The 27,469-nt window shown below is 31.2% G+C and overlaps 5 protein-coding genes across 5 annotated transcripts; 3 read left to right on the top strand and 2 right to left on the bottom strand.

Moving 5' to 3' along the window:
* Window positions 1-798: 798 nt before the first annotated feature.
* LOC129946626 (flexible cuticle protein 12-like) lies at window positions 799-1,480 on the bottom strand. The gene is made up of 2 exons (XM_056056879.1): window positions 1,260-1,480; window positions 799-1,196 (listed from the first exon to the last, which is right to left on the bottom strand). Exons 1-2 carry the CDS (start codon window positions 1,385-1,387, stop codon window positions 1,004-1,006), a joined length of 321 nt encoding a protein of 106 aa, XP_055912854.1. The 5' UTR covers window positions 1,388-1,480; the 3' UTR covers window positions 799-1,003.
* Window positions 1,481-16,111: 14,631 nt separating this feature from the next.
* On the top strand, window positions 16,112-16,704 carry LOC129946621 (flexible cuticle protein 12-like). Its single transcript, XM_056056875.1, has 2 exons — window positions 16,112-16,288; window positions 16,365-16,704. The coding sequence occupies exons 1-2, from the start codon at window positions 16,158-16,160 to the stop codon at window positions 16,558-16,560; spliced, it is 327 nt and encodes a 108-aa protein (XP_055912850.1). The 5' UTR covers window positions 16,112-16,157; the 3' UTR covers window positions 16,561-16,704.
* A 3,367-nt stretch (window positions 16,705-20,071) lies between these two features.
* On the top strand, window positions 20,072-20,685 carry LOC129946613 (flexible cuticle protein 12-like). Its single transcript, XM_056056868.1, has 2 exons — window positions 20,072-20,247; window positions 20,318-20,685. Exons 1-2 carry the CDS (start codon window positions 20,117-20,119, stop codon window positions 20,514-20,516), a joined length of 330 nt encoding a protein of 109 aa, XP_055912843.1. The 5' UTR covers window positions 20,072-20,116; the 3' UTR covers window positions 20,517-20,685.
* A 2,804-nt stretch (window positions 20,686-23,489) lies between these two features.
* Window positions 23,490-24,090, bottom strand: LOC129946618 (flexible cuticle protein 12-like). The gene is made up of 2 exons (XM_056056873.1): window positions 23,916-24,090; window positions 23,490-23,827 (listed from the first exon to the last, which is right to left on the bottom strand). The coding sequence occupies exons 1-2, from the start codon at window positions 24,044-24,046 to the stop codon at window positions 23,632-23,634; spliced, it is 327 nt and encodes a 108-aa protein (XP_055912848.1). The 5' UTR covers window positions 24,047-24,090; the 3' UTR covers window positions 23,490-23,631.
* A 1,001-nt stretch (window positions 24,091-25,091) lies between these two features.
* LOC129946620 (flexible cuticle protein 12-like) lies at window positions 25,092-25,701 on the top strand. The gene is made up of 2 exons (XM_056056874.1): window positions 25,092-25,268; window positions 25,357-25,701. Exons 1-2 carry the CDS (start codon window positions 25,138-25,140, stop codon window positions 25,550-25,552), a joined length of 327 nt encoding a protein of 108 aa, XP_055912849.1. The 5' UTR covers window positions 25,092-25,137; the 3' UTR covers window positions 25,553-25,701.
* The last annotated feature ends 1,768 nt before the right edge of the window (window positions 25,702-27,469 follow it).

Genomic DNA, 27,469 nt, shown 5'->3' on the forward strand with positions numbered 1-27,469 from the left:
AATAATATGGAATTGAAGGCTAGTTTCAGGAATTTAAAGGCAACTTAATATGAAATTAACGATCTCTTATTCAAGGGTTCTTCTTAAGAACCTGAACATTTAATCTTTTAAAGCATGTATTGATGTCCCTATAAGTTTGTATCGTTAAGAAATTTAAGTCTTCGTCGTTATGTATGTCGTCTAAGAAATGATTGCCAACCTATGTTTATCAATTCCTTGTAGATCTTTTAAATTAGGTACTCCACAAACGACATTTACCTTTTGTTCTCGAGAGTTGTTAACTTGGTATAGTTTATAAAAATACAATTGGTTTTGTCATGAAAACGTAAGGAATACATCGAATAAATATAAACGGTTTCACTGAGAAACCAAGCAATGGGTTCAACCAAATACTGGTGTATTATCAGCAAACTGTATCTTCGCTAATTCAGCCCTTGAAGTTCATCAAAATAGTTCTAAAATCCTTTAAAAACAAAGACTATGCCATCAGTCAACAACTCTGAATCTCAATCTGTAGTAAGTACTGAATTTTTCTAAAACCTGGATCAATACGAAGTAATTGATATTTGAAAATAGTTTATTCCTTAAATCATAAATCAATTTTGGGTTAGAATCCTATTCCTATCCTAGTCTCTTTCACATTCATGAAAACTTACTTTTCATAGAAAACGAAGATTTGTTTGTGGTTCTTAATGTTTTCGAAGTAAAATATAATTGGATTATATTATTTGTCTAAGCAACAAAAAGCACAAAACCATCAAAGTTTAGATTCAAAAACTAAGATTAAAAATTAAAACATTTCTTTAAGATTTAACACATTTTTACTTTTATTTTTTGCTTTAATAAAAAATACTTAAACTATTCAACAGAGCTTCAACTTTATGACCAATAAATCAGTCTATGTTAAAAAATTGTTTGGTCAATGTGGTGAGGCAACACTATTTCTTTTTTTTTAAACATCTGACTATCTATTCACTCAATCAAAACAAATAACCGTTCTCATTTAAGCTGCTTGTGGAATATGGGCACCGCTGGGCTGGAAACCGTTCTCATCAGCGATATAGCTAACAGTGTAAGTGACACCATCATCTCCGACATAGCTGAATTGACCACGAACTGAGAGGGCTTCTTGTTCGGTTCCGACATTCTTCAATTGTCCTTGTTCGCTGACAGATTTACCATCGCTGGTCTCAACACTGTAAAAGACAACATTAAGTATGTGCACTTGATATACTTGACAAAATATCTTCAATACTTACGCATAATTGTATCCATCAACTCCAATATTATCGTTGTCATAACGAAGGATTTGAGCATCCTGAGAATTGTCCAAAGGAGCAGCCAAAGCCACAGCAACGAAAGCAGCGAATACAATGACGAATTTCATTCTGAATTTGTTGGTTTTGTTTTTTTAAGTTCGTAAGTGAAGACTTAACTTGCAAGTAAGTAATTGCTGAATGATGTGTAGACATTCGCATCTTCTTAATTTATACCAAAGTTATCCCAAATCACACGAGCGATGTAAGCCAATGATTCAAGCCAGCAATTGTGGGGGTAAAAATGAAAAAAAAAATATTATAAAAGAAGAAGATACCAATGTTCACAACAAAATAACCGGGAAACAAGATTGCGATTCATATCTTTATGTTTTTTTTTTAATTATTGATTTTAGGGTGTACGTACATTGCAAAAACAATATAAACAAAAAAGAAATAAAACATAAACTATAAAAGAAGATATTGCTTGCGGTCTCATTGTCCAAAAATTACCAAATAAAGTGTGTCATATATTTTAGAGGTTTTTTTCTCATATATATATATTTTATATCTTATCGTTTCCCGGTGTTTATTAATCTTTTGAATAAAGTTTTTGATAGTTTTATTTATTTGATGATCTCAAAAATAGCTTAAGGTTATGTATCGGTTTGTGGAAAAATATAAAACAATTCGCGAAATCTTCACTGAACTGGTCGCCTGCAATTCTTTTACCAAAACATTGGGATCAGTTTTGAAAAAACGATGATTATAGCCTGAAATGGGTGAATCGTCTGAAGAGTCGATTGAATTATACTCGTAAGCCATTGTCTAAAAAAAAATGTGTCATTCGCATATGGTATTGAACACCTTTAGTTTTCTTTCTAATGCTCATACAAAATAGCCGCAAACATTTATCAAAGTTTAGAAGTCGATATTGGTAAAATTTGTGTGTTTGTTAAGGGACCCATCAACCAATCAGAGAGAACTGTTTGCTTAAATTTCAATCATTTTACTTTAAAAAATTACATTTAAAAATGAAACCTAAATATTCAAAAGCTTTGCTGTCTTCAACGAAGAAAATACCAATCTTCACTTGGGCGTATACTTACTTTTCATATTTTGTTGTACATATTTTAAACTTATTCTTCATTATTTAACATTTATGTAGATCTTCATTCCACCACTTTTTCCACAAATGACAATGCGGGGAATAAAACATTTTGAAAGCAACTACATCCAACCTCCTCGTGCATCTAATTTTCTTTTATTTATCTATTTGATTGACAAAAAATGCTTTATAGCTTCAATTTTTGTTTTCTTATTAAAGTAACCTTCAACTTACGGTTCAAACTTTATAATAGTTTTGCTAATAAATAAATTAGTATTCTCTGGGATTTATTTTAAAAGAAGAATATACATTTTTATATATAGGATTAAATAACTTGGCCTATAACAATGATGTGATATGCCATGATGCTTCCATATATTTAACACATTCGCTTACATACCTACACTACAATCACATATGTAGGTACACATTTAAAAAAATCTGCATATCTGCATATTACTTGTTGGATGAAGGTTGATTGTTGATGTTCACTTGTTTAATTAAAAGAAGTTAGTAGTATGAACCAACATACATGGTTCCAAAGACTGCTTGAGGCTTTTGCCCAATATTTGCGCTAACACAATAATTGGAAAGTAGTAGGTATTTGTATAAAGTTAAATGCAGAGTGATGATTGATGGGACTGACCATTATTCATATTTTTCGATTGGATTTCGTGGAATGTGTTAATTAGATTTTTTTTTACTTTGACGCATATCAATCAAATGATTTTGGACTATGATTATAAACCAAAAAAAATGGGTCAGATTTGTATTTATTTTGTCGGTTGCATAGTAAGCTATATTTATTGCAGATGTGAATTAATGAAATTAAAATATAAAAGTTTACTTTGAAGAGATGTTATAATCAAAGATACATAGGTGCTGACAGGGGGAGGAATTCAAAAACACATTTAAAATTTGTATGTAATCCACTAGTGTATTGACTGCTCCCGCACCTCCACGCCAAGACGTGAACGCTTAAGAAAAAACTTTGATACTATATTCTGACATAAAGTCAATCACAGGCGATAATTAGGATACTAACTTGAAGCTAAACTTCCTTAGTTTTAAATTTCAAAAATAGAATCGTATATAATCGATTTTGCGAAACTGCAAAGAAAAGCAAGTTTTCCATTATTTCTTTAATTTTTTTTTTCAAAACTAATACAAAAGGATTTTAAATTTGTCGATGTTCATAATTTTAAAATCAAATTACTTTATTAAGCTTGTAAGCATTTACATACTTAATATAGATGCGTGTTAAAATGTGCACTTGTAATATAAAGTTAAAGCTCACACTTACAAAAATGTGTACATTAAGGGTGAGCTATGTATCTAGTAATTTCTTTTCAGGACATAGATTATGATCTATTTAATCGAAATCTTAAAAGCGATCTAGTATCAGCTCTTAGCATTGTGGAAATAAATATTTCATATTTCATATTATAGTGATATTAATCTAAAAAAGAGGCTGGGATGCGACCCACACTGATAACTTCCCATCCTGTCTGTAGATTTGTCTTGCTTAAAAGTTTGTAGGTTTTCGTGTTGTGTTAAAAAAGTTGTCAGTTGAATTATTCTTACAAATTTCAAAACTACCAACAATATTTTTCATACAATCAAATAGTTTTTTTTTCGAAATCTAGTTTTGTTAAATAGAATTTTAGTCGAAAACAAATCTTTACCAATTTTAGTAGCATTTCTTAAAATGTTGTATTTCTTATACAAACAAATGGAATTAATTTGAGAGATATCGAGAACCGAACATCAAGTTTTACAAAATATGCGTACTATTATTTTATTTTTTTTTATGAAAAAAACGGACTGTTGTATTTTTGCAAAAACATTACTGAATAGCGACAAAATATTTTCGGTGAAGTAAATTAAGTTTAAAGTTTAAGTATTGTTTTTTTTCAGGTTTTTATTTTTTGTAAACAAAACTGTTAATTCGATTTTCGAAAATTTTTTAGAATGTTGAATACAATATTTGTTATAAGTTAAAATTAAATGGAAGCCACAATCTCAAAGTTTTGAAAAGATATTTGAGTCGAAAATCAATTTGTACCAACTTTGAGTAATGTTTTATTTAGGTTTTTATTTTTTATAAATAAAACTGTCAATTTGATTTTTCTCAAAATTTTACCAGATGTTAAAAATGTTATTTTTCGTTGCATAGAATTATTTTGGAGATCATTTTTAATTCGTAAAATTTTCGAAAGACAAATATTTTTTTAGTTTTTTTTTGATTTAAAAAAAAAGTTGATTCGATTTCTTTCAACAAAAAAAATACTTGTTTGTATCACGTTACAATATATTTTATAAAATTTATTTCAAGTCTCTAGCGTCATTGGTTTGTGAGATATTTAAGTTAATCAAAATGTTCACCTTTTTTAACTGCTGTGGAAAGAAAACCACCCACGCAATTTTCTTGAGAGTCTTTTCTGCATCTTTCTGCATTATTATCTGTATAACCAAATTTATTTGAAGTCGATATTTCTACTAGTTCTTGAGCTATGAACACGAAAAAATCGGACGTATGAACGTTCGTACACACGCACGCACAGACATCTTTCTAAAAAAATTATTTCGACTCTAGGAACCTTGAAACGTCGAGAAATGTCAAAATTCTCAATTTGACAAATCGAGTCGCATATTCTAAATGTCCAGTTTTCGACGGCTTTAGTGCATAAATCGGGATGAATTTTACCCTTGGCATGCTGACTTGCGACTTAAGAAAGTCTAACAAGTAAAAGTTTTAAGAGATCAAATCACACGATCTTGGTGGCCAATTCACGTGTCTCGCCTAGGCGTTAAATAACCGTGTCAGAATATCTATTGTGCCTTGAACTCTGTGTCTCAAAACGCCATCCTGTGGAAACCATATGTCTTTGGTGTCCATATCATTTATTTTATGCCAAAAGAAATAATGGTGAATCCACAACAAATATAGTAACTTTATTTGGATTCATTGGCACCTAGAGAATCTTTCGTTGATTGGTATCGTTTCATATCGGGAAAGTTTGCTGATTCACGTACCTAATCATCCGCAGAGAGGTCTCATCGCTATATATGATTTTTTTACCAAAATTGAGATCTACTTCCAACTGCTCCAAAATCTGACTAGCGAACAAATGACGCTACGTATGGTCGTTTGAGTTTTGTCTGGGTGCAGTACCAAATCACGACCAAAAATCGTTATTTTGTGTTCTGCCACAGGATAAGTTCTTGTGAGCGCCGCGGAATTCCCTGCCTCTTTTCTGTAGTACATTTTCCGGCAGATCTTGAGCCGATATACTCAAATTTGGCCACCCAAACGTTGAATAGCCGACGTGGAAGAACCACCATGTACCCCATAAAAGAACGCGTGAGTCGGTACTACTTAAGAAAGCCCATTTCAATAACAAAGTTTTATCACTTGAACGAAAATATTTTATATTATAATAAAATTTGAAGAAATAATATAGCTCCAATGAGCTTTCAAAATCAACTCCTGCTTATTGGAAAACCCTTTTTAAAAATTTCTCAAAATAATGACATTTCAAGCCAAATTAAACAATGTTAGAAGAAGATTCAATGAATATTTGTTTATTTATTTGTTTTGCTGTTTTCAATATTAATAATAATACAAGAGTTTAAATACTATATTTTCGTTTCTAATAACATACAGCATTAACTCCTATAAATCTATTTGTAATATTTTAAAATTTTATTATTTTTTTAACTAAATTAGTTTCAAGTGCCATAATTACTTAGACATTTGATTTTCCAACTAACCGAACATTTAAGACTCTACCTTTAATATTTTTAAATTTTTACTTGCTACATATATGAAATATTTAGCAAATTTAAATCCGTAAGAAAAATAACTCTAGATATTGATTAAACATGAAAATACGATGGTAGAGAATTGGAAAAACGTGCACCATATGATTCCGTACGTCAGTCTGTCTTCGCCTCTACAGCCTCAACTATTGGGTCGATTGAGTTCAAACTTCAAAATAAAGATTTTAAAGTAAGGCATTCTTTTCATGTTTTTTAACGTCATAATTAACAGTCCCTATACAATTTTGTTGATCAAAAATTGAAAATTCGATTTTTCTGTAAAATTGCCCTAAAATTACATTGCAATTTATTTTACTTATTACATACCTATTATTTAGTCTGTAAGAACAGTACGATACAATACAAAATAATACAATAGTAATAAATAATAATATACAAAATACAATAATACAAAATAAGGTAGTACCTACAAGCTTTAGTTTTACAATTGGTTTGCATGAAATGTATGAAAATTTCGATAAACATTTTTTCTCAATTTTGTTTCATATAAAAAACATATATTTGTATTGCTCCAGAATAAAGTGATTTTATTTTTTAAACATTATAATGATGTCCAATAATATAAACAACAAATTTTAAATTAAAAAATTCTATTAGCAATTTTTTTCAAAATTGGTTGTTTTTTCATTATTAAAATGTTATGTACATTATTGGGAACAATCTCATTTTGCAGGTTTGTTTTAAAATCTTAATATATAGTTACTATTTAAACAGAGGTAGAATCGGCTAAGGTGATTGTTTATAAAAGACAGTCAAAATAATTGAATTGATCTTTATATGTAAGGTGATACTCAAATTGATACCAAAAAAGCTGTCATAACAAAAATTTGATACTAATTTCCCTACAAATATGTCGAGCTACCAGACGCTTACCAAATACAAATGAAAAATTTGTCCAGCTACATTTTTTAGGAAAATAACACAATCTGCTGACGCTGAGGGACAAAGCTTACGACTTTCAAGAAAACACAAGAAAAGTAAGAATGTTATTAAGACACAGCCAATTTAATTCTTTTATTTAGATATTTTATAGACAAGATTTTAAAATTTCACCATAGTAACAATGAGTTGTGACAATTATAGTTTTAAGTTGTTCAATCGAATTGTGTTGAATCAGCTTACGCAGACGGAAAACTAGGAGATATTCAATTTGGCCATTAAGTATCACTTTAGCCAATTCCACTCCAGACTCTTTGTATACAAGAGCAAGTTTGTGCAACCCAGTCGTGTAACTTATTTCTATTATATACAAATCAATTAATTCTTAGTTTTTTTTAAAGAGATTTTAAGAAAACACATATCAAATTATGGTTATTCTTTTTTATTCCTGGGTCTATTTCAGTGTTGATCAACCACGTTTTACAGCCCCAATCTAATCTGTTTATATTTAATGAGTTTGTTTTTGTTTCAAAGTAACCTATTAAAAAAAGCTTAATTTATTCAATTATCTAATTCAGCTCTTAATGTTTACGACTGAGAAATACAAAAAATACCATAAAAAAGGGTTTTGGGACCTTTTTTGAGTTGAAGTTCTATTCTGCAAAAGGTCAACAAAACAATATTTATATTTGAAAAAAAAGAAGAGGGATATATTATCAATTTCATGTATAATTTTCAGATTAATTAAACAATTTATTCTATTATAGCTTATCTTGAAGATTTTTTTGGTTTAGTATTCAAACAGTTCTGAATGTACTCAATTAAATAAGAAATATTCCTTAAACTACGTTTGTATCATATTTTGTTTATGTTTACAGCAGTGAATCTAAAAAAGAAGAAATACTGATCGTTTTTAAGTTTGTAATAAATTTATATAAGTCATCTTGCAACTGATAGTGATATTGAATTTCCAATTAAATTTTTAAATTAACTTTGTATGCCTGGAATGCCACAATATAATCTTCGATTAAAGATTGGTTTACCTTTTATTCACCAGTGTAATTTGAATCCACCTCAATTATGCAACTGTTCCTGTTTGGTCATCAGTAAGATCACCTGAAATATTCTCGAAGCAACAATTTCAACTAAAAAGTTTAAAGAAAAAGTGGTTCTGTTCCCACGTATTCGAATTCGTTTAGCTTACAAATAAGTCTCGAGGCCAAACAATATCCCTTTGTGGTCTAGATTTGGAATATACACGTTTTTTCTCATGAGCAGCTATAAGTTGCATGTTCAAGTGTAGGAAAACAGTTGAAATTATTTGTGATAGCGAAAGACAGGTTAACTAAAAATATTGTGTACCGATTAGTGATAAAGTAAATTGAAATTAAAAGTATTTATAGTTCAAAATATTAAATACCATTGTTAGCTTTTTAACTACTCGCCCTACCTGCACCATTAATAATTGTAACTGTATCAAGTTATTTACTAACAACTTTATAATATACTCATTTGTTACAAACTTGAATAAAAATAATAATAAATTTTATATTTATTTATTGTTCCCTTAGTTTATTGTAATGCGTGCGTACGTACGTTCGTACATTCGTGACGTTTTTTTCGTCATCAATAGCTTAAACCAGTAGAGATATCGACTTCAAACAAATTTGTATAAAGATAAAAATGCAAAAAGGTGCAGAAAGGGCCCTGAAGAAAATTGTGCGTGGGTGTTTTTTTTACCATAGCAGTTTAAAAAATGTGAACCCTAAATATCTCACGAACTCATGACGCTAGAGACTTGAATTAAATTTTATATTATTTACTGTAACGTGATACCAAACAAGTATATTTTTGGAAAAACATTCATTTTACGGTTTTGTTTTATAAATCAAAAAAACTGAAAGAAAAATGTATCACCTCGAAAATTTAACGAATAAAAAATGATTTTATCTCCAAAACAATTTTGTGCAACGAAAAATAACGTTTTTAAAATCTTGTAAATTTTTGAGATAAATCTAATCGACAGTTTTTTTTATAAAAATTAAAAACCTAAACAAAATTATTCAAAGTTGGTAAAAATTGAATTTCAAATCAAATATCATTTTTTAAATCTGTGATTATGGCTTCAAACTTATTTTATTGTTGTCAACATTCATCAAATTTTGAGAAAAATCTAATTTGTAGTTTTTTGTTTACAACAAAAAAAAAACAATACTTAAACTTGGTAAAAATTTGCTTTCGATTCAAAGAGCTTTTTAAAAGTTAAAAATATTGTCTTTTAACTCTTTTTGATTTCACAGAAAATATTGTTTTCGATATTCAGTAGTTTTTTTTTTTATAAAAATCCAACAGTCTGTTTTTTCATATAAAAATAAAATTAAAAAAAAATTGGTAAAAATTCGGTTGTTTTTAGCTCTGAAATTAATTTCATTCATACAATTTGTCAAAATTTAGGAATTGCTACTAAAATTGTCAAAAATGTGTTTTCGATTAAAATTCTATTTAAAAAACTAGATTCGATTTTTTGATTTATTTGATTTTTGCTTTACATCAACTGTACGAAAATTTGTATCAATTTTGTTGAAAGTCCTTTCCCTTCAAATATCAAACCAGTAAATTTGAATAGCAGGTTTAACGTTTCCTTCTTCGTTCGTAAATAATAATCTCATTTTAATAAGGAGTAACGGTATGCCATGTTTTTTTACAAATGGCATGTGTATACTAAAGCATATTGGTGCCCATGTCTAATGTTCTCTTACCTTTCCCCTTAAATAGTTAACAAAAATATGGTATAAACAAAACGTAAGTCACAGCAACTCGTGACTGGGTCAACTAGTTTCCATATAATTTGTTATACCTTATCAGTAACAAGTTATAATTCAATAAATTCAACATTATTTGTTTCTTCAAATTTACAAAAACAAAAGAGTTGACCAGCGAACTCGAATTGTTTTGTATTTTCATAATATCTCTTCTAGTTCACAGTTCTCACGCAAGAAAGACCTTCTTCTATAATTATTCCAGAGTACAAATATTGTATCTTCTTTATTTTTCGATAAAATAACAAAAAATCCTTCGTGACAATCATCCATTTGTCTTCAATGAGAACTACAAGTTAATGTGAATTAAAAAAAAAATGGATTTCTGGTTAAAACGCTGCACAACAACTACCTTGCAAATTACTAAATGCTAAATCCCATCCCACATCTTGTTTTTTTTTTGTGTGCGAATTTAATAAATATGGAATTCCATGGTGAATACAAAAAAAGATACAAAAAAACTTGCGATACTTCTTTATATCTTGCTCCCCGAATGTGTAAAAGATACAAATCATTGTCATTTACCTATGTAGCTCCGCATATGCATCAAAAGCTTGACATTGTGATTAAAGCTCATCATTCATCATTTCCTCTCTGACAAGATAAAGGTAGCAAAATAACATAATATTGAGGATTGGTACACAAGGAATTAATCTTGCACAGTAATTATACAGAAATGTGTTAAAGGTATTTTATTTGTTTTTAAGAGAAGAAAACTCTGTACCTACCCAAATAACTTTACCCTTTTTCGACAAAAAAAAGATATGCATGCATCCGCAAATACATTGTTTGACTTAAAAATAAAATACAACCAAAGCTAAGCAATAAAATTCATTTAAACAAAAAAAAAAAAACAAAAAAACTATACAATGTGGGTTGATCTTTGTTAATGACCTTGATTTATCAATGCTGATTAAAAATGCGAGAACTGAACGAAATGGAGACGACAACGACTGCTGCTGCTCCGCTGCGCCACTGCTGCCACTAAAAAATTACATAATTTTAAATTAATAAAAAATAAAGAAATTTCAAGACAAACAAACAAAAAGTCCGAATAAAACCTGTTAAATAATTTTCAATATAATTCTGCAGCTTGCTTTCCTGCGCGCTGCTGCATGATATGATGGTGGCCGTGAAATCAAAAATCAAGAAGATGTGGCAGAAGAAGATTAAAAAGCACAACAACAAAAAAAATTAACATAAGCCGAAGAGACACATTAGCTTACTAAACTAACTTAACCCATGCGTTCCATATATTTACACACATGGTGATGGGCTGCGCGATATGATGATGATGATGATGATGGCGGGCTTTACCTTAATATAAATTCTCACTTTTGCTTTTTTTAAAGTATATTCGTATTCACCTACCTATCGAAAAAGTTTGTTTAAAATATTATACGGAAATGGCTATGAATCACAACATTATGGCTTGGCTGTGATGTCGTTGATTTATGGGTAAGAGACTTTGAGTTTGGAGTTGATTTATTGATTCGATTCGACAAAAGGGCCACCCAAAAATTTATTCGAAACGTTAATAAATCGTGGTATTCATATGGGTATAATATTTTTGTGTTCAAAGCCTGTTTTTTTGTATAGATACATTTGGGAAGATTCAATGCTATAAAATGTATGTAAATTAGGTCAAGACACAATACCCTAAGACGTGGGAGAAGATAATTTCACTGTTAAATAGTTCCTAAAATAAAAAACAATGGCAACACTTTTAACGAATTTTATTAAAATGTATTCCTTTGTTCATTTTCCTGATTTTCTAGACTCATGTATGAACCTGAAATTTAAACTCATTTTTTATTTTTTATTTCTAATATAACTGCTTTTTGTTTAAATGTCAGGAATGTTTTGCTTCGGAACTACTGTGGAGGGTGGTATAACAAGATGCATAAATATACCGTGAAATAGTTATTAATTTGCATAAATACTTTTATGTATTTGGAATTTTATCCCCCTTTGGTTTTTTTTTTCAATATTGTTTTGCTTTGTGCAATATCAATTTATTTGTGAATTGAGTAAAGGGCGGGTTATATACAACTTTCAACAGTAAAATAAAGAATTGTTTTGAAAAATATTATAACTTTATTGACAATCCCATTGATTATGGAAAACAAAAAGCCTAGTTGATGATTGCTTGGATGACAATTAACAATCCAAAAACCGTACAAAGCATTCACTCTCTGTGGCAAAACAAGCACATTGTCAGAAAAGATGATTTTTCACAACTATATTTTTGTCCAATTTTAGCTGTTCTTATGCCCAAATTGCTAAACTGAGTCTATTGGACTTTGTAAGTAAAACTGTTAAGCTGTTAAAACCGATATGGTTAGATTTTGTTCAGATTTCGTCTAATACTTTCGAATTCAGTAGCCACATTTGCATCTGGGTGCAATTTTCTTGTCCATTAGTACAACAGTTCCCAGGCTATTTTTTTCACAATATTGTGTACATCAGGTTAGTTGGGTGCTCCGCCAAAAATGGCACGATACAAAACACAATTGTATTTGAACTTACTTTTGTAAGAAATTTCTTATTTTAAATTGTTTAATTTTCTGCAAAATATCCTTCGGCGCACTTTTTCGGAGGTTTTGCAGAACTATGAATTCTGAGGATATCCTGTTATTTTGACTTATACAATCGATCACTTTATCAATTGATCCGATAACTTCGGTATCAGTTCAAATGCTTTGTACCATAATAACATCACCCAGGACGGATTCAATTTCTGATTGTTTGCCTTCATCTTCAACACAATTTCATTATGTAACATTCTGTTTCTTCTTCTTCGATGTAATGCCCTATGAATAAAAAATAAAATGAACAATCATGTTTTCAATAGTTCAGTTCTAGACATTATATAAAATTTGGTTACAGCATTTTTAAAGAATTTGAGAAGTTACTGATCCAACGATGTTGATATGTTATCAATGACCGAACGGTAGAGCCGTTACATTCAGTGTCAAAAACAATATTCAAATGCCTTCGTTAAGATCCTTCCTCTGATGGATGGCATGGAGCATTATTTATGGTAAGATGTGCTTAAGTTGGAGATTTTGGTCTTCAAATTGTTTCTTTACTTAAATTAGAAAACTTCTAAAAACCATTCTTTGAAAATGTATGTTGTCATTATACTCGTATGTACATACGTATATTCAAAGAGCTTTTGTATTCTATTGGCATTTAAAGATGTTTGAAACATCGCGGGTTTTTTGACTTCCCAGTGATTAGAGGAACGATTTTATATGCATCAGGGTCATTAAAATCTACTAGTTATGTCAGAAAAAAATAATAAACGCTTGACTCACATATCTTTCGGTAAAATTTTGAGAAAAATCGAATTAACATTTTTTTTTTTAAATAAAAAAAAATAATAAAAGTTGGTAAACATTGATTTCCGACTCAAATATCTTTTCAAAACTTTGAGATTATGACTTACAACTAATTTTAACTTATAAGAAATATTGTTTTCAACATTCGGGAAAAAACATTTGATAGAGTTATGATGGTGCCAATTATTAAACAGCTTCATCAATGGGGCGTTCCTTAAGAAATACTTGCAGTGATCATGTTATTTATTAGTGGTAGAACTTTTTGAGTTAATGTTGACGGCTACAACTCCTTAACCATGAAAATGGACAATGGAACACCACAAGGATTTCCGCTCTCAGTTGTGCATATATAATATATAATGCATATATTGACTCGCTAATCGTGAAACACTCCCAGGCGCTTCAGAATCTCGACTTTATTGGAGTATATTCTGATAATTTTTACGTTGTTGCTTCTGGATAACATAAAGATACTTTGGAAAAAGCTGATTCAACAATGTTTAATTGGGCTAAAGAAGTTGATGCGAATATTCTTTCATCAAAAATTAAAGCGTTCCATCTATGCCGAAAAAGAAAATGCAGCCCCATCCCACTTGTTTTACGGAAACAAGAATTCCTCTTAACAGAAATATAAAAACACTAGAAGCAACTTTTTCTATAAATCTACAATGGGACACACAAGCAGAGAATCTAATTAACTGGCTTAAACAACGGAACAATGCTTTTCATTTCTTTTCAACGTCCTTCAACACGTTGTAACTATTTTTTTGTGAACCTCGTTATGAAATATTAGCAATATTGACTCAACCATCAACGATTGTTTTCGAACAGCCTCTGGAGCTTTAAGAGCCACAAAAATAGAAGCCCTAAGATTAGAAGCAGGCTATAAATCTTTTGATCACTTTTGAAAAAAAGTGCAATTACCCTAATCAGCAAAACACTTTCAGATCCAGTCTATTCCCTCTTCAAGGCTGCTGAAGATGTGATTAACGCTACAAAACCGATCAAAAAAAAATATTCCAAATATGTCCTTATTAAAATGACATCTGTAGTTCCCAATCTTACCTCTTTTTCATTCAATAATACGCAGACATTAGGAGGTAATCTACCACCTTGGAAAAGACATATACAAGAAGACAATTGGTGTTCATACGCAGTCATTCAGTTACAACCACATTTTGAAGATCAATTATTTAACAAGCTCTTTTATCAGAATCTGCGAACAGCTACATTGGAGAGTTAACAGCAATTTATAAAGGCATGCTGTTCCCCAAAAATACTCTAACCGATCTCTCATTGTAAACTATGGCTCTTAAAAATGAGACAAAAAAATGCCCTTTTCTGGAGCTTATAAGAAGATGTTTATTCGCCAATAAAAACATTACTCTTACATAGATACCTGGACATTTTGAAATCAAAGGAAATGAGGCAGCAGACTTTGCAGCAAGAACTGCTACAACTATCCACTTATTGTAGAGTATCCCAAATTGTATAAGCTTCTACGCAGAACATTGATTCAGGATCATAAAAAAGAGCTCATCAAAAGTTGGCAAAACTCTGAAACCTTTCTAAAAAAAAACATCAACCTACTTACGCCTGTATACCATACAATCGGTCTCTAAACAGAGAAGATAGCATAAAACTCTTTCGAATAAGAGTTGGAAAAGCTATTTTTAGCACTCAACATTACTATAATGCTAAAGAGATCCAGAGCAATGTTCGAATTGTGAAACGATATTCTCTGTTTGGCATATCCTTTTCGAATGTCCTATTTCTCGCCAAATTGAAATATCATCAGACAATATAACCGAAAAACTTACCGAAAGCTTGAATTCATCCATTTAGTATATAAAAGATGTCACATCCGCTCACCAAAAATTTGATAAAATATAATTTTTTTGTTCACTTTTTAATTAAACATAATTAGCCTTTGCTAAATTATTTTTTTTTATTTTTTTTTACAATTTTGTTTTACCTAAAGTAACCTGAAATATAGAATTTGATAATTAAATGTAAATATGTATAGTTAAGAGACGGCATCATCAGGTCTGGCTACCATAATGCCTTTCTTAAAATAATTTATAACTTAAGTTTGTAAATTATTTCAATAAATAAATAAATATATTTTTAAAAATTAAAACAAAATTTGCTTCAAACTTATTTTATCTCACAGAAAATATTGTTTTCGACATTCAGTAAATTTTGTATAAGAATCAGTCCGTTTTTTTATAAAAAAAATAAAATCCACAAAAAAAAAAGTAAATTTTGTTCAAATTGATGTTCGGTTCCCAAATCTCGTGAACATTAAAAATTTGCCTTATCACTTGCAGTAAGTCCAATTTTTAAAAATTGGTCTTATTTCACAGCACCACTTTTTTACCGATTTTCCATTTTTAGATGTGATAAATCTTATTTTATCTTCAAAGAATCTTAACACCGTGTGGAATAGTATTTAATTATTTTTTGAACACAAACAGGTTGCTTTTAACAACCAAGTTTTTTCTTTTTCAAAGAAAATTTCATTATGTTGGTAAAAAAATTATTATTATTTAAAAAAGTTCAACCAAAAATGCAAACACAGCGCTACCTCGTAGACTATATTCATTATAATTTCACTTGTACACTTAATAAAAAATGTATTTATTTTTAAGCCGTTAAATTAAAAGTGAATATTCTTAAAAACCTGAAACATTCCTTCATGTATCACCAATTTTATGAGTTACTTAAAAAAATAACAAGCAAACAAATATTTAACATTGTTTGTGATGAAGTAGTTCTTACGGTAAATTTTGATTAACAGGTTTAAAAAAAATTAATAAAATCATATTCCATTCAGCCTTGATAATATAAATTGAACGAATTCAATCAAAACGTTATCATTCAGTTATCTCAACGACTCAAATTCAAAATGAAATTCGTTATTGTCTTCTCTGCTCTGTTCGCAGTTGCTTTTGCTGCTTCCCTACAGGACTCTTCCCTTAACGCCGGAATCATCCGTTATGAAAACGACAATATCGGAGTTGAAGGATACAAATACGCGTAAGTTTTCTTAAGTTCAAATTCAAAGAGTTGCTTTTTTTCGAATAATAACTTTTAATTTAAATTTCTCTTTTAGTGTTGAGACCAGCGATGGTTCATCTCACAGCGAAGAAGGAGTCTTGACAAATCTTGGCAAGGAAGGTGAAGGTCTTTCAGTCCATGGACAATACAGTTATGTTGGCCCCGATGGTGTCACCTACACTGTCACCTATATTGCTGATGAGAACGGTTTCCAACCCCAAGGTGCTCATTTACCAAATGGTGCTCAATAAATGAAACAACTAAGAACCGTGCGTCGTCGTCGTTAAAGTTCACCGATTGATCATGTTGTAGTCAATCGGTTTTTTGAAAACACTGTTTACCTGTGTAGTTAAGGACATGATGATTTTGATTAAAGAAAAAAGCAAACATTGGAACGATATTTTTTTACATTGATAAAAACTTCGATTTAAATCTACCATTTTAAACTTAAACACCAATTACCAATCATATCATCCGTTCTGATTTGATTTGAATTTGATTTCGAATAGGTCTCAATTCTCAAATGTATTCTTTCAGCCTTATAGTTGAGCAGAATGTTATGTCCACTTCTTCAATGGCTCTTGACAAATATGTGCTTTTGTCTAAATAAAGATGATTCAGGAATCGTCTTCTGTAATTTTGAGCTTTAAATTAAAACAGCTTAATGAAATCCTTATCAAAAAATCGAAATCATAACACAGCTCTGCCTTGCTTTGTGGCTTAAAATAAAGTTGATCTCCTTAAAAACCTGAAACGTACCCATCATGTATTTTATGTGTTGCTTCAGATATTAATTTAAATATTCTTAAGTGTTATTTTTACGGCGAATAAGTATTAACGGGTTTGACAACATTCCATCAAGCAGTAAGCAACAACCTAGATAATATAAATTAAACTTATTTAATAAAATCCTTACCTTATCTTATTTTAAATCTAAAAATACAATTAATATTTGGAAATGAATCGAATGTTGGCGCAATAACTCTTAAAGAACCAGGCCCCGTGAATTAAAACTCTCAAGCATTCCTGTGTGCGAGTAATGTCACGGATAGTGGGGACCTACAGTTTATATTCCGCATTCGAATTTAAGAAGGCACTTCTTTTGACAAGAATTACTGTTGAAAGATTCGCAGGAGGTAGTATCCTTGAAAAAAAACTATAGGTGGAAGAGGCATGAATTAAACTGAAGACCCCTGCCTACGGGTACTGCTCCCTTTTGTCAAAAAATAATGGTAACAAATTTCCCTACAATGTACATAATCAAAACTTTATACTGAGTGTCCCATAATAAATATAGGGTTTTTCGGGTATATGTCGTGGCGTTTGCTGTGTGGCCCGTATCGCCGTCCTGCTGGAAATACATGTCATCTAGGTTCTTGTGGTTCAATTTGGGACATGCGCAATTAGTTATCACCGTTATGCAGAGCTCGCTGTTGACGGTGACCGCCTCACTAACGTCTTTTTCAAAAAAGTACGCACCAAAAACTCCGCCTTGCCAACCCTATAAATACACACCAAATGGTAACTTTTTGAGGATACATAACGAACTTGGCGAACTTCGCGTGAACTTCGTCCAAAAATGCGACTCGTCACTATAGATGATTTTTCGAACAAAATTAAAGTTCTCTTCCAAACGATTCGAAGCCCAGTCAGCAAACAAACGGCGTTGTCTATGGTCATAAACTTTGAGCTCCTAGGTCAGTTGGATCTTGTTTCAAGTACGAATGTGTAGGCCCAAGTACGGTCGAGTTCTTGTGATCGGCGAGGATTTGACTGCATCGAGTTCTGCTGTACACTTTAACGGGCGGTGTTCTCGGCCGAGCTTGCGTTTTTTGAACGTATGGGTGTTGGCTAGTGGTTTACTGAACCGGTCGTCTCAAATTTGGCCATCAAACGTTGAAGAGTCGACCGTAAAAAAGTGGCAATGCGCACAACGTTTGCGGTAACGAACACTTATTTTTAAAATAAAGTTTTATCATTTGAACGTGCTGTTCTATCGTGTAACTGAATAATAGACAAAAGATTTGACAGATGTCACCAAAACAAAATGGCTTCCACGGGTTGCCAAAATCTGCCCGCCCTAAAAAACCCTATAGTACAAAGTAAATATGGTGAAAATTTAAGTCATGATCTAACCGCATTCAGTAACTTGTTGTAACGATTTTTGAGTGATAAGAAAATTCCGAAAAAAACAAGCTTTCTTAAGGTTATTCCCGCAATGATGTAAACCACTAGGAAAAAAAGGAAAGCAGTCTCATTGCATTAAATCACAAGATCTCGGTGGTAAGTTCATAATCCCTCTTTACAAAAAGTCTTTAAACCTTATTGTGAAACGTTCACGTAACAAACGTAACAAATAAGCAACATGATTCCACTGCTATTTTTTAGCAATGGTACTTCTTCTTCTTCACCTTCTCTGTGCATGCCCTGTTCTAGCTCAAAAACGCAAGAATTACCTAGGAGAATTCTTCTATAACGATCTAAACGATCTAAATAATATCAATTTAATCAGCCTCTCGCGTGGCGTCAGGGACTCAAACTGGTTTCATTGAGCTTAGGAGGAACCCCAAGGTTCATGTATTACCACAATCGGCCTTAATCTGGCCTTAGTGTGTCCTATTTCATCATTGACAGCCACTTACTTTTAGTAATTGTAATTTTATTTTAATATGTATGTAAACAAAACTAAAGCTGTTCAAATAGCAGCTTTAAGAAATGAAATTTCTTACTATTCGTAAGTTATTTCAATAAGAAAACATAAGATATATGATGATTCAAGATGTCTTGAGATTTACGACTCAATAAAATAAATTGTTAGTCAAGTGTGTTTATCTTTTACACAAAACCGAAGCTTTATAGTTTACCTATTTGTCCAATTAAAACAAGATTAAAGATGTACATGTCTCCCTTCACTGAAATAAATAGATTTGGCTCATAAATCACACTTTGAATATCACATCGTTAACATTTTTATTATTGTGAAGATAATTAAAATTGAAAAATGTGCCCCCAAAAGTCATAGTTAAATTTAGCAACTTTTAATTTCTAAAGCATTCAATTTTGACATCTTACACAACTTGCAGATGCTCTTTATTCAAACAATTGATCTCTTATCCCCCAAGAAAGTTTAAGCAGCGAACAAAATGTATACATACCATATGAAATATTTCAAAAGAAGTTCAAGATCCAATTTAGTAAAGTACTCAACATCGAAACCAAAAAACGAGCTTTTCAGCAGATAACTCTAGAGAAAAAATACTTAAAGTTAACTGTACTTAACACTGATGTCATCATCGTTTTTAAAATATCCTTCCTGACAATCTTTTATTTATATCACAGCTCATATTACTCGGTAGTTGTTTCTCTGCACTTGATCCTTACTTCAACTTTTATCCATACCATCTTATTTCGAACTGATAACTTTGCAACCAGCTACAACTTTTTACACCTTTTTAAATGTATTCTCAAATTTGCATACATTTCTCAGAAAAATAATATCAAACCAAAATCTAGGAGTATCTCCTACTTTGACTAAATAAATTTATAATTTATTAGATACGGATATCATAATCTATGCATAATGCTAAAAAATGTGTTCCAACTTGAAGTCGTTAGTAGCTCTCATTTAAATGCATCAAAATTTTTGCATTACTAAGTTGCTATGCTAAAAAGTTTAAAGTTTGTTTTTCTATTAACAGGTTTTGCACATCATCCCAAAATGATATCAAATGCGGTAGTATAAATTGATTTGATGCGTTCTCAATATCATCAGTTAGTTATTCCACTTACTTTGATATCAATCTCAAGATGAAATTCGTTATTGTTTTCGCTGCCCTTTTCGCTGTCGCCTTGAGCGCTTCAATTCCCCAGGACTCAGCTCACGCTGAAACCCTCCGTTATGAAAACGACAACATCGGAGTTGAAGGATTCAAATACGCGTAAGTTTAACTTTACCACAAGATCCATAAATGGCATTTTCAATAACTTATTTTCCATTTCTAATTATAGTGTTGAGACCAGCGATGGCAAGTCTGCCAGCGAACAAGGAGTCTTGAAGAATGTTGGTTCCGAAAACGAGGCTATCTCCGTCCAAGGACAATTCAGCTACGTCGGACCCGATGGTGTCACATACGCAGTCACCTACATCGCTGATGAGAACGGTTTCCAACCACAAGGTGCTCATTTGCCCGTTGCCCCCTCCCTTTAAATGACTTAAACGTCAAAATGATTATATTGCGTCGTTGAAGAAAATCGCTGATTGATCATTTTTATCGATCAGTATTTCGCAACGATTCGTTAAATAATTTAATTTTAAGTGTTAGGTGTTGAATGAAGCAATAAAATGTGTTGATCAAAGACAATTATAAAACTCAAAATTATTAGTTTTTTTCGATAGTTTCTAAAAGATGACTGTGCTAAGTCATGCCAATAAGTAATGACTTTGAGAAGCATTCAGTGACAAAGCACATTCAGGATACTCCAATTTATCAATTCTTAACCAATGCTATGAATAATGAGTGATATTGTTTTTAAGTAAGTAGCAAAAGTCTTAATTTTGTAAAGGCTATGTAGCTAGTAGCAAAAACGCATAGGATGTTCCCACATAGATATTCTTATTAGAAGTGAATAAGTCTGCTCTAAATTCCGAAATCATTTTCACCATTAGAAACGATTTTTATAGTAAAAACTTTGAAAAAGATAGTGACGAAGAAATACAATAAGAACTTCATATTTATTGGTACAAATACAAATTGATTTTTTAAAACAACCAAAATGTTCTAATTAAATATGTATTAGAAGAAATGCAATGGAATGAGTCAGTTTTGGGGACAGGAAAAAATAAGTTAAGTTTCATTACATAAAGTTAGGGACTTTTAGCTGTATTAAATATTGTAAGGGTTTTATTTCAGTGTGGATTTGTGTTGAACTTCAAAACTTTACATCAAAAACGGTGGAAATAATTTTCGTTTTTAAAATTTAGAATCGAGAGTCCTTTTTTAAAAGGTGCATGTAGTTTTATTGAAACAAACTCAAAACTTATCATTATTTCTAATTGCAAAAGCAAAAAAAGAGGCTGGGATGCGACCCACACTGAAAACTTCCAATCCCGTCTATCGATTTGTATTGCCTAAAAGTTTGTATGTTTTCGTGTTGGTTTGACAAAGTTGGTATTTGAATTATTCTTCAAAATTTTAAAATAACTAACAAAATTAAATATTTAATGCATATTTAAGGAATGAAAATCTAGTTTCGTAACATAGATTTTTAGTTAAAAACGAATTCTTATTAATTTTTACAAATTGCATGAGTGGATTTAATTTGTGAGATGTCAAGAACCGAACATCAATTTTTACCAAATTTGCGTACTATTAGATTTTATTTTTTTTTAAGGAAAAACGGCCTGTTGGCTTTTTATACAAAAAAAAAATACTGAATCTACTGAAAAATATTTTCTGTGAAATAAAAAAGTTTGCAGACAATATTTTTAATATGTGAAAAGTATTTAAGTCGAAAGTAAATTTTTACTAAGTTATAGTATTTTTGTTTTGTTTTTTCTTTAACTTTAAATTATATTTTTCTAGAAATTTTACTTGACCAATATTTCTTATGAGTTAAAATGAGTTGGAGCTATAATCTCAAATTTTTGAAAAGATATTTGTGTCGAAAATCCATTTTTACCAACTTTTGTTATTATTTTTTGTAAGAAAACTATCAATTCCATTTTTCTCAAAAATTTTCCGAATGTTAAAAACAATATTTTTTATAGAATAAAATAAGTTTGAAGACATAATCTCAAGTTTTTAAAATGATATATGAATAGAAATTCAATTTTTGCCTACTTTTAGTAATGTTTTGTTGGTTTTCATTTTTTATAAAAAAAAATTCTTATTCGTAAAATTTTCTTTTCCATTTTTTTTGATTTATTAAAGAAAACGTTAATTGGATTTTTTTCCAAAAATATACTGTTTTGGTATCACGTTACAATATATAATATAAAATTTAATTTAAGTCTCAAGCGTCATTCGTTCGTGAGATATTTAGGGTTAACCAAAATGTGTACCTTTTTTAGCCGCTATGAGAGCAATTTATGCATCTTTCTGCATTATTATCTGTACAAAAAAATGTATTTGTATAGGCGACAAAAAAAGCCATCTTTCTAAAAATCTTTTATTTCAACTCTAGGGACCTTGAAACGTCGAAAAATGTCAAAATTTTCAATTCGACAATTCGGACTCATTGCAATAATTTCCTATGGGAAGTTAAAAATAGTTACCGGTATGGTGTCACAAAAACAAAGAATGCATACGAATCCTAAAAAGAAGCTTTCAGTGTCTACTCAAGGTGATAAGTTGGTGCCTTTTTACAGAACCAAACTAAGTAATCTAGACTATACGAATATCATGACCATAAAATTCGAAATAATTCATGGATAACAGAAATATTTAATTTGATGCCAAATAAGACTTTAAGCTTTTGGAGGCCAAGCACCCCATGAACTTCGTCATCCCGCGAACAAATACAAGATGTCTTTTGAAGTCAATGATTAAATTTAGCCGTAAACAACCAGAAAAGCAAATAGTAGTGTAGCCTCCCTTAAAAAGTTTTCCAACAACAAGAACTCTGCAACGAGGCAATTCATCATAAATCAACTGTAAAGAAGTGGTGCAAACTTTTTGCTTGAGTGTCATTGCAACAATTTGTGATGGATGACATTGAAGAATTCATATATTTCTCTATAGATACAAAACACAGTCATAAATGGTCAAGTTGTACAAAGTCGACGCTCTGATAGAATTCGAAACCAAACCTTATAAGCCATGACTGATACCGCTTTGTCACATCAAGTTGTACTACTCGTGAATGAAACTCCCAGCAGAAGACCTTTCGTAGCATATGGATCAGAAGGGGATGTCGGTGAACTGTAATCCAATGGTTAGTAAAAGTGGCTACAGGATACATGGATGCTGAAGGATGCTACTTGATGAAGAATCAGGCCTGCACCGCTTTTTATCAAAATTCTGATAATGTTAAGAATTTCAAAAATAATGCAAAAATAGCTATACACAAATTAAGGGGCAAACGAATGGTTTAAGGCTTATTAGTAAAATTTTGAAGGTTAAATACTTTTATCAATAATTAATGTTTCTGCGTCTCTTTTAAGGAAAAGTAAAATAATTAATTTTTCTTGCAGTATGTTTTTTTATTTCGATTGTATCAATTCCTTAATCATTTTTTGTATTATCAAGCAACCAATTGACAAAAACAGATCAATCAGTAGACTTCAACGACAAACTTGTTCTACGTTGAAACGAAAAAGTCACTTATTGTGGGCCAACGGGCAAATGAGCTCCTTGGGGTTGGAAACCGTTCTCATCAGCGATGTAGGTGACGGTGTAGGTGTTACCATCGGGAGCAACGTAGCTGAATTGACCACGGACAGCGATGGAGGCACCTTCCTTGCCAGAGTTGTTCAAGACTCCTTCTTCGCTAGCAGACTTGCCATCGCTGGTCTCAACACTGGAAAATTAATACAAATTTTAAAAGTTAGAAAATTCTTTTGAAATTTAAAGTCACTCTTAAAAAAGGAGATTATTGTTAAACTTACGCGTATTTGTATCCTTCAACTCCGATGTTGTCGTTCTCGTAACGGAGGACTTCAGCGTGAGCTGAGTCGGTAGCCACGGAAGCGCTCATGGCAACGGCGAAGAGGGCGGAGAAAACAATAACGAATTTCATCTTGAGATTGGTTTGTAGTTGTCGTTGAGATAACTGAATGATAACTTACTGATAGCAGCAATCCAATTTATACTTCACAAATTTGATACAGATTTGGTAAATCAAACGTGAAAACCTGTCCTCAAGTACATTAGATCAAGTCAGTACTGCCAAAAGTAGAACCTACCAAACCATGCAGTTTTTATGCAAAGTATTTTGGGTTCAAAATAAAGCGGCAATTTTAATAAGGCACAGTTATAAGTTGGGATAGTCTTTTTTATTTATGCTAATTTTTTTTTTTTGCAGATTATGGCTTGCTTCTTGAGATAAACAATAAATTATTAAAGCTGGATGAAAGTTGTTTCAAGAACAAACAAAAGTAGATACAGTCAAACCCCTACTCAGGACCGCTTAAAATGTTAGCGGGATGAAGTATCTTACAATCAATGAATACAAATCTAATCCAATGCATAATTCGTATAATTGCTTTTAAAGTAAAAAAGTTCTTATTTACTTAAAAATAAAACTAATCTTTATGTACCACGATTCCTGTGCCTTTAAGCTTCAATGCATTTTTCTACTGCCAAATTGAAGTACTCTTGAATCGATGGCAAGACTTTTCGAGTGCTTGACAATTATGTGGATTTAAATGAATACTTTAAAATGTTCTATTGTGACTCGACTGTAGCTAGTGATGCAGTATTTATTATTCTCCAAACAAAATTTTTGATTTAGAAATTAAATTCAACAACATGCAGACAAACAGAACAAGTCATAGCCAAATATAAAACTCATAAAATTTCTTAATTAGCACAAAAACGTTTATGGAAATAATCATTTAAAATCAAGTCCCGAGAAAGTTACTAAACCGGTAACTGCTTTCACTTATAACTGTCTCTTAAGCTTGAATCTAATCTGCTTTGCATAACACTGCCTGCAATGTTAGTACGGGACACCTTTTGGCATTACGGACTTGATCTACTGAATTTGGTGACAGGTTTAAGCTTTTGATTTACCAAATCTGTATCAAATTTGAGAAGTATAAATTGGATTGCTGCTATCAGTAAGTTATCATTCAGTTATCTCAACGACAACTACAATCTAATCTCAAGATGAAATTCGTTATTGTTTTCTCCGCCCTCTTCGCCGTTGCCATGAGCGCTTCCGTGGCTACCGACTCAGCTCACGCTGAAGTCCTCCGTTACGAGAACGACAACATCGGAGTTGAAGGATACAAATACGCGTAAGTTTAATGATAACCAATATTCTGAAGTGTGACTTTTAACTTCGAGAGAATTTTCTAACGTTTTAAATTTTTATTAATTTTCCAGTGTTGAGACCAGCGATGGCAAGTCTGCTAGCGAAGAAGGAGTCTTGAACAACTCTGGCAAGGAAGGTGCCTCCATCGCTGTCCGTGGTCAATTCAGCTATGTTGCTCCCGATGGTAACACCTACACCGTCACCTACATCGCTGATGAGAACGGTTTCCAACCCCAAGGAGCTCATTTGCCCGTTGGCCCACAATAAGTGACTTTTTCGTTTCAACGTAGAACAAGTTTGTCGTTGAAGTCTACTGATTGATCTGTTTTTGTCAATTGGTTGCTTGATAATACAAAAAATGATTAAGGAATTGATACAATCGAAATAAAAAAAAAACATACTGCAAGAAAAATTAATTCTTTTACTTTTCTTCAAAAGAGACCCAAAAACATTAATTATTGATAAAAGGATTTAATCTTCGCAATTTACTAATAAGGCTCAAGCCATTCGTTTTTCCCTTAATTTTTTTATTGCTATTTTTCATTCTTTTTGAAATCCTTAACATCATCAGAATGTTGATGAAAAGAAGTGCAGGCCAGGTTCTTCATCAGCTAGCATCTTCCAGAATCTTAATATCCTGTCGCCACTTTTACTTACCAAGTGATTGCAGTCCTCTGGCATTTCTTTCTGATGCATATGCTACTAAATGTAATGGCCGTCTTTTGCTTTGAGTTGGATTCACGGGTAGGACAACTTGCATTGAAAAAGTGACATCATCCAGTAACTTATAAGGTTCTCTTTGTACAACTTGACCATTTGGAAAAAAGTACATTCTTCACCTTCATTCAATACAAATTGGTGAAATGACATCGAAACTGGATACTTTTGACTTCCTTACAGGTGATTTATGCAGATATTGTCTTTTTGCAGAGCTCTTGCTGTTGGGAAACTATTTTTAGGGGGCCCACACCTTCATTTACTTTATTGGTTTTTTAAGGCTAAATTTTATCATAAAACGTCAGAAAATATCTAGTATTTTCTCACAATTTCGTAAAGACGAAGTTTAGAAGGTCTTTGACCTACAAGTTTCAAGTTTTATTTTGTCTTAAATAAAGTATTGCTGTTTTTAAGAAACAATATCAGGTGACAGAAACTGATCATCCATTTCTTATCATTCAGGTCCGTTATACTTATCAGCTGTTACTTATAATAAACCACTAATTCTTAGTAAAAATTTCTGGGCAAATTTCTGTTGTCTTGTATTTCTTAATATTTAGCGAACCACATGATTATCATGTTACTAACTTTTTACTTGCGACATACAGGAACTAAATATATATGAAGTTTGGCATTCGTAAAAAAATTCGAACTCGCGATTTTACAAATTTGCAAATTAAGGTTTTGAGCCGATTCGCGTGATGAGTTTTTTTAAGTTTTCTCAAGAACAAATGAGTCCATTTCAATAATTTTTTTCTACACAAGCTATTATCCTCTCTTAATGATTAAAAATGTCATTCTTTTTTGCGCAATTCGATATCTTGAGAATGGGTTATAATATTTTACAAAATGGAAAAGTAAAACGTATATTTACAAGTTCTAAATAACAGACTCTTTTGTTACATGAGCAAGTCGTACATTTTATTTCTTTTGCAAGTGAAATAGCTATCAGTCCTAGTGCAGTTAATGAACAAAAAAGTGCCTTATAAAATAACTCTAGCGGCTGTGAAGAGAAACGTACGAGTTTTTTCAGGTTTATCATGAAAACTTTTTGTAATATCAAAAAATAATGTTCTACAAAAGTAAAGCTTATTAAATTTTTTAAAGAAAGATGATATTCATTTGTTTGTACTTGTTTTAGTTTGTAAAATTACTCTATAGGCATGTAAGGAAAACATGTGATGATTTTTTCAAACACGTTGATGACGATTGTGTACCTAAAACAATAAAAACGTTTCTGGAAACTCTTATAAAAAAGAAGACGAACATTACGAACAAAATTATGAATGCCTTATTTTATAAAATTCAATGAGCTTTAATTTTGTGGAACTAGATTTTTTGATACGACGAATAGTTTTCGAGATAAACATGAAAAACTGAAACAATCTCCATGTTTCTCTAACTGCCGCTAGAGCTCACGTCGGATTCTTAAGGACTGGATTTTTTTTAGGTCAAAACCTTTGTTAA

This window comes from Eupeodes corollae, chromosome 2, assembly GCF_945859685.1.
Source record: "Eupeodes corollae chromosome 2, idEupCoro1.1, whole genome shotgun sequence".
NCBI classification, from domain to species: domain Eukaryota; kingdom Metazoa; phylum Arthropoda; class Insecta; order Diptera; family Syrphidae; genus Eupeodes; species Eupeodes corollae.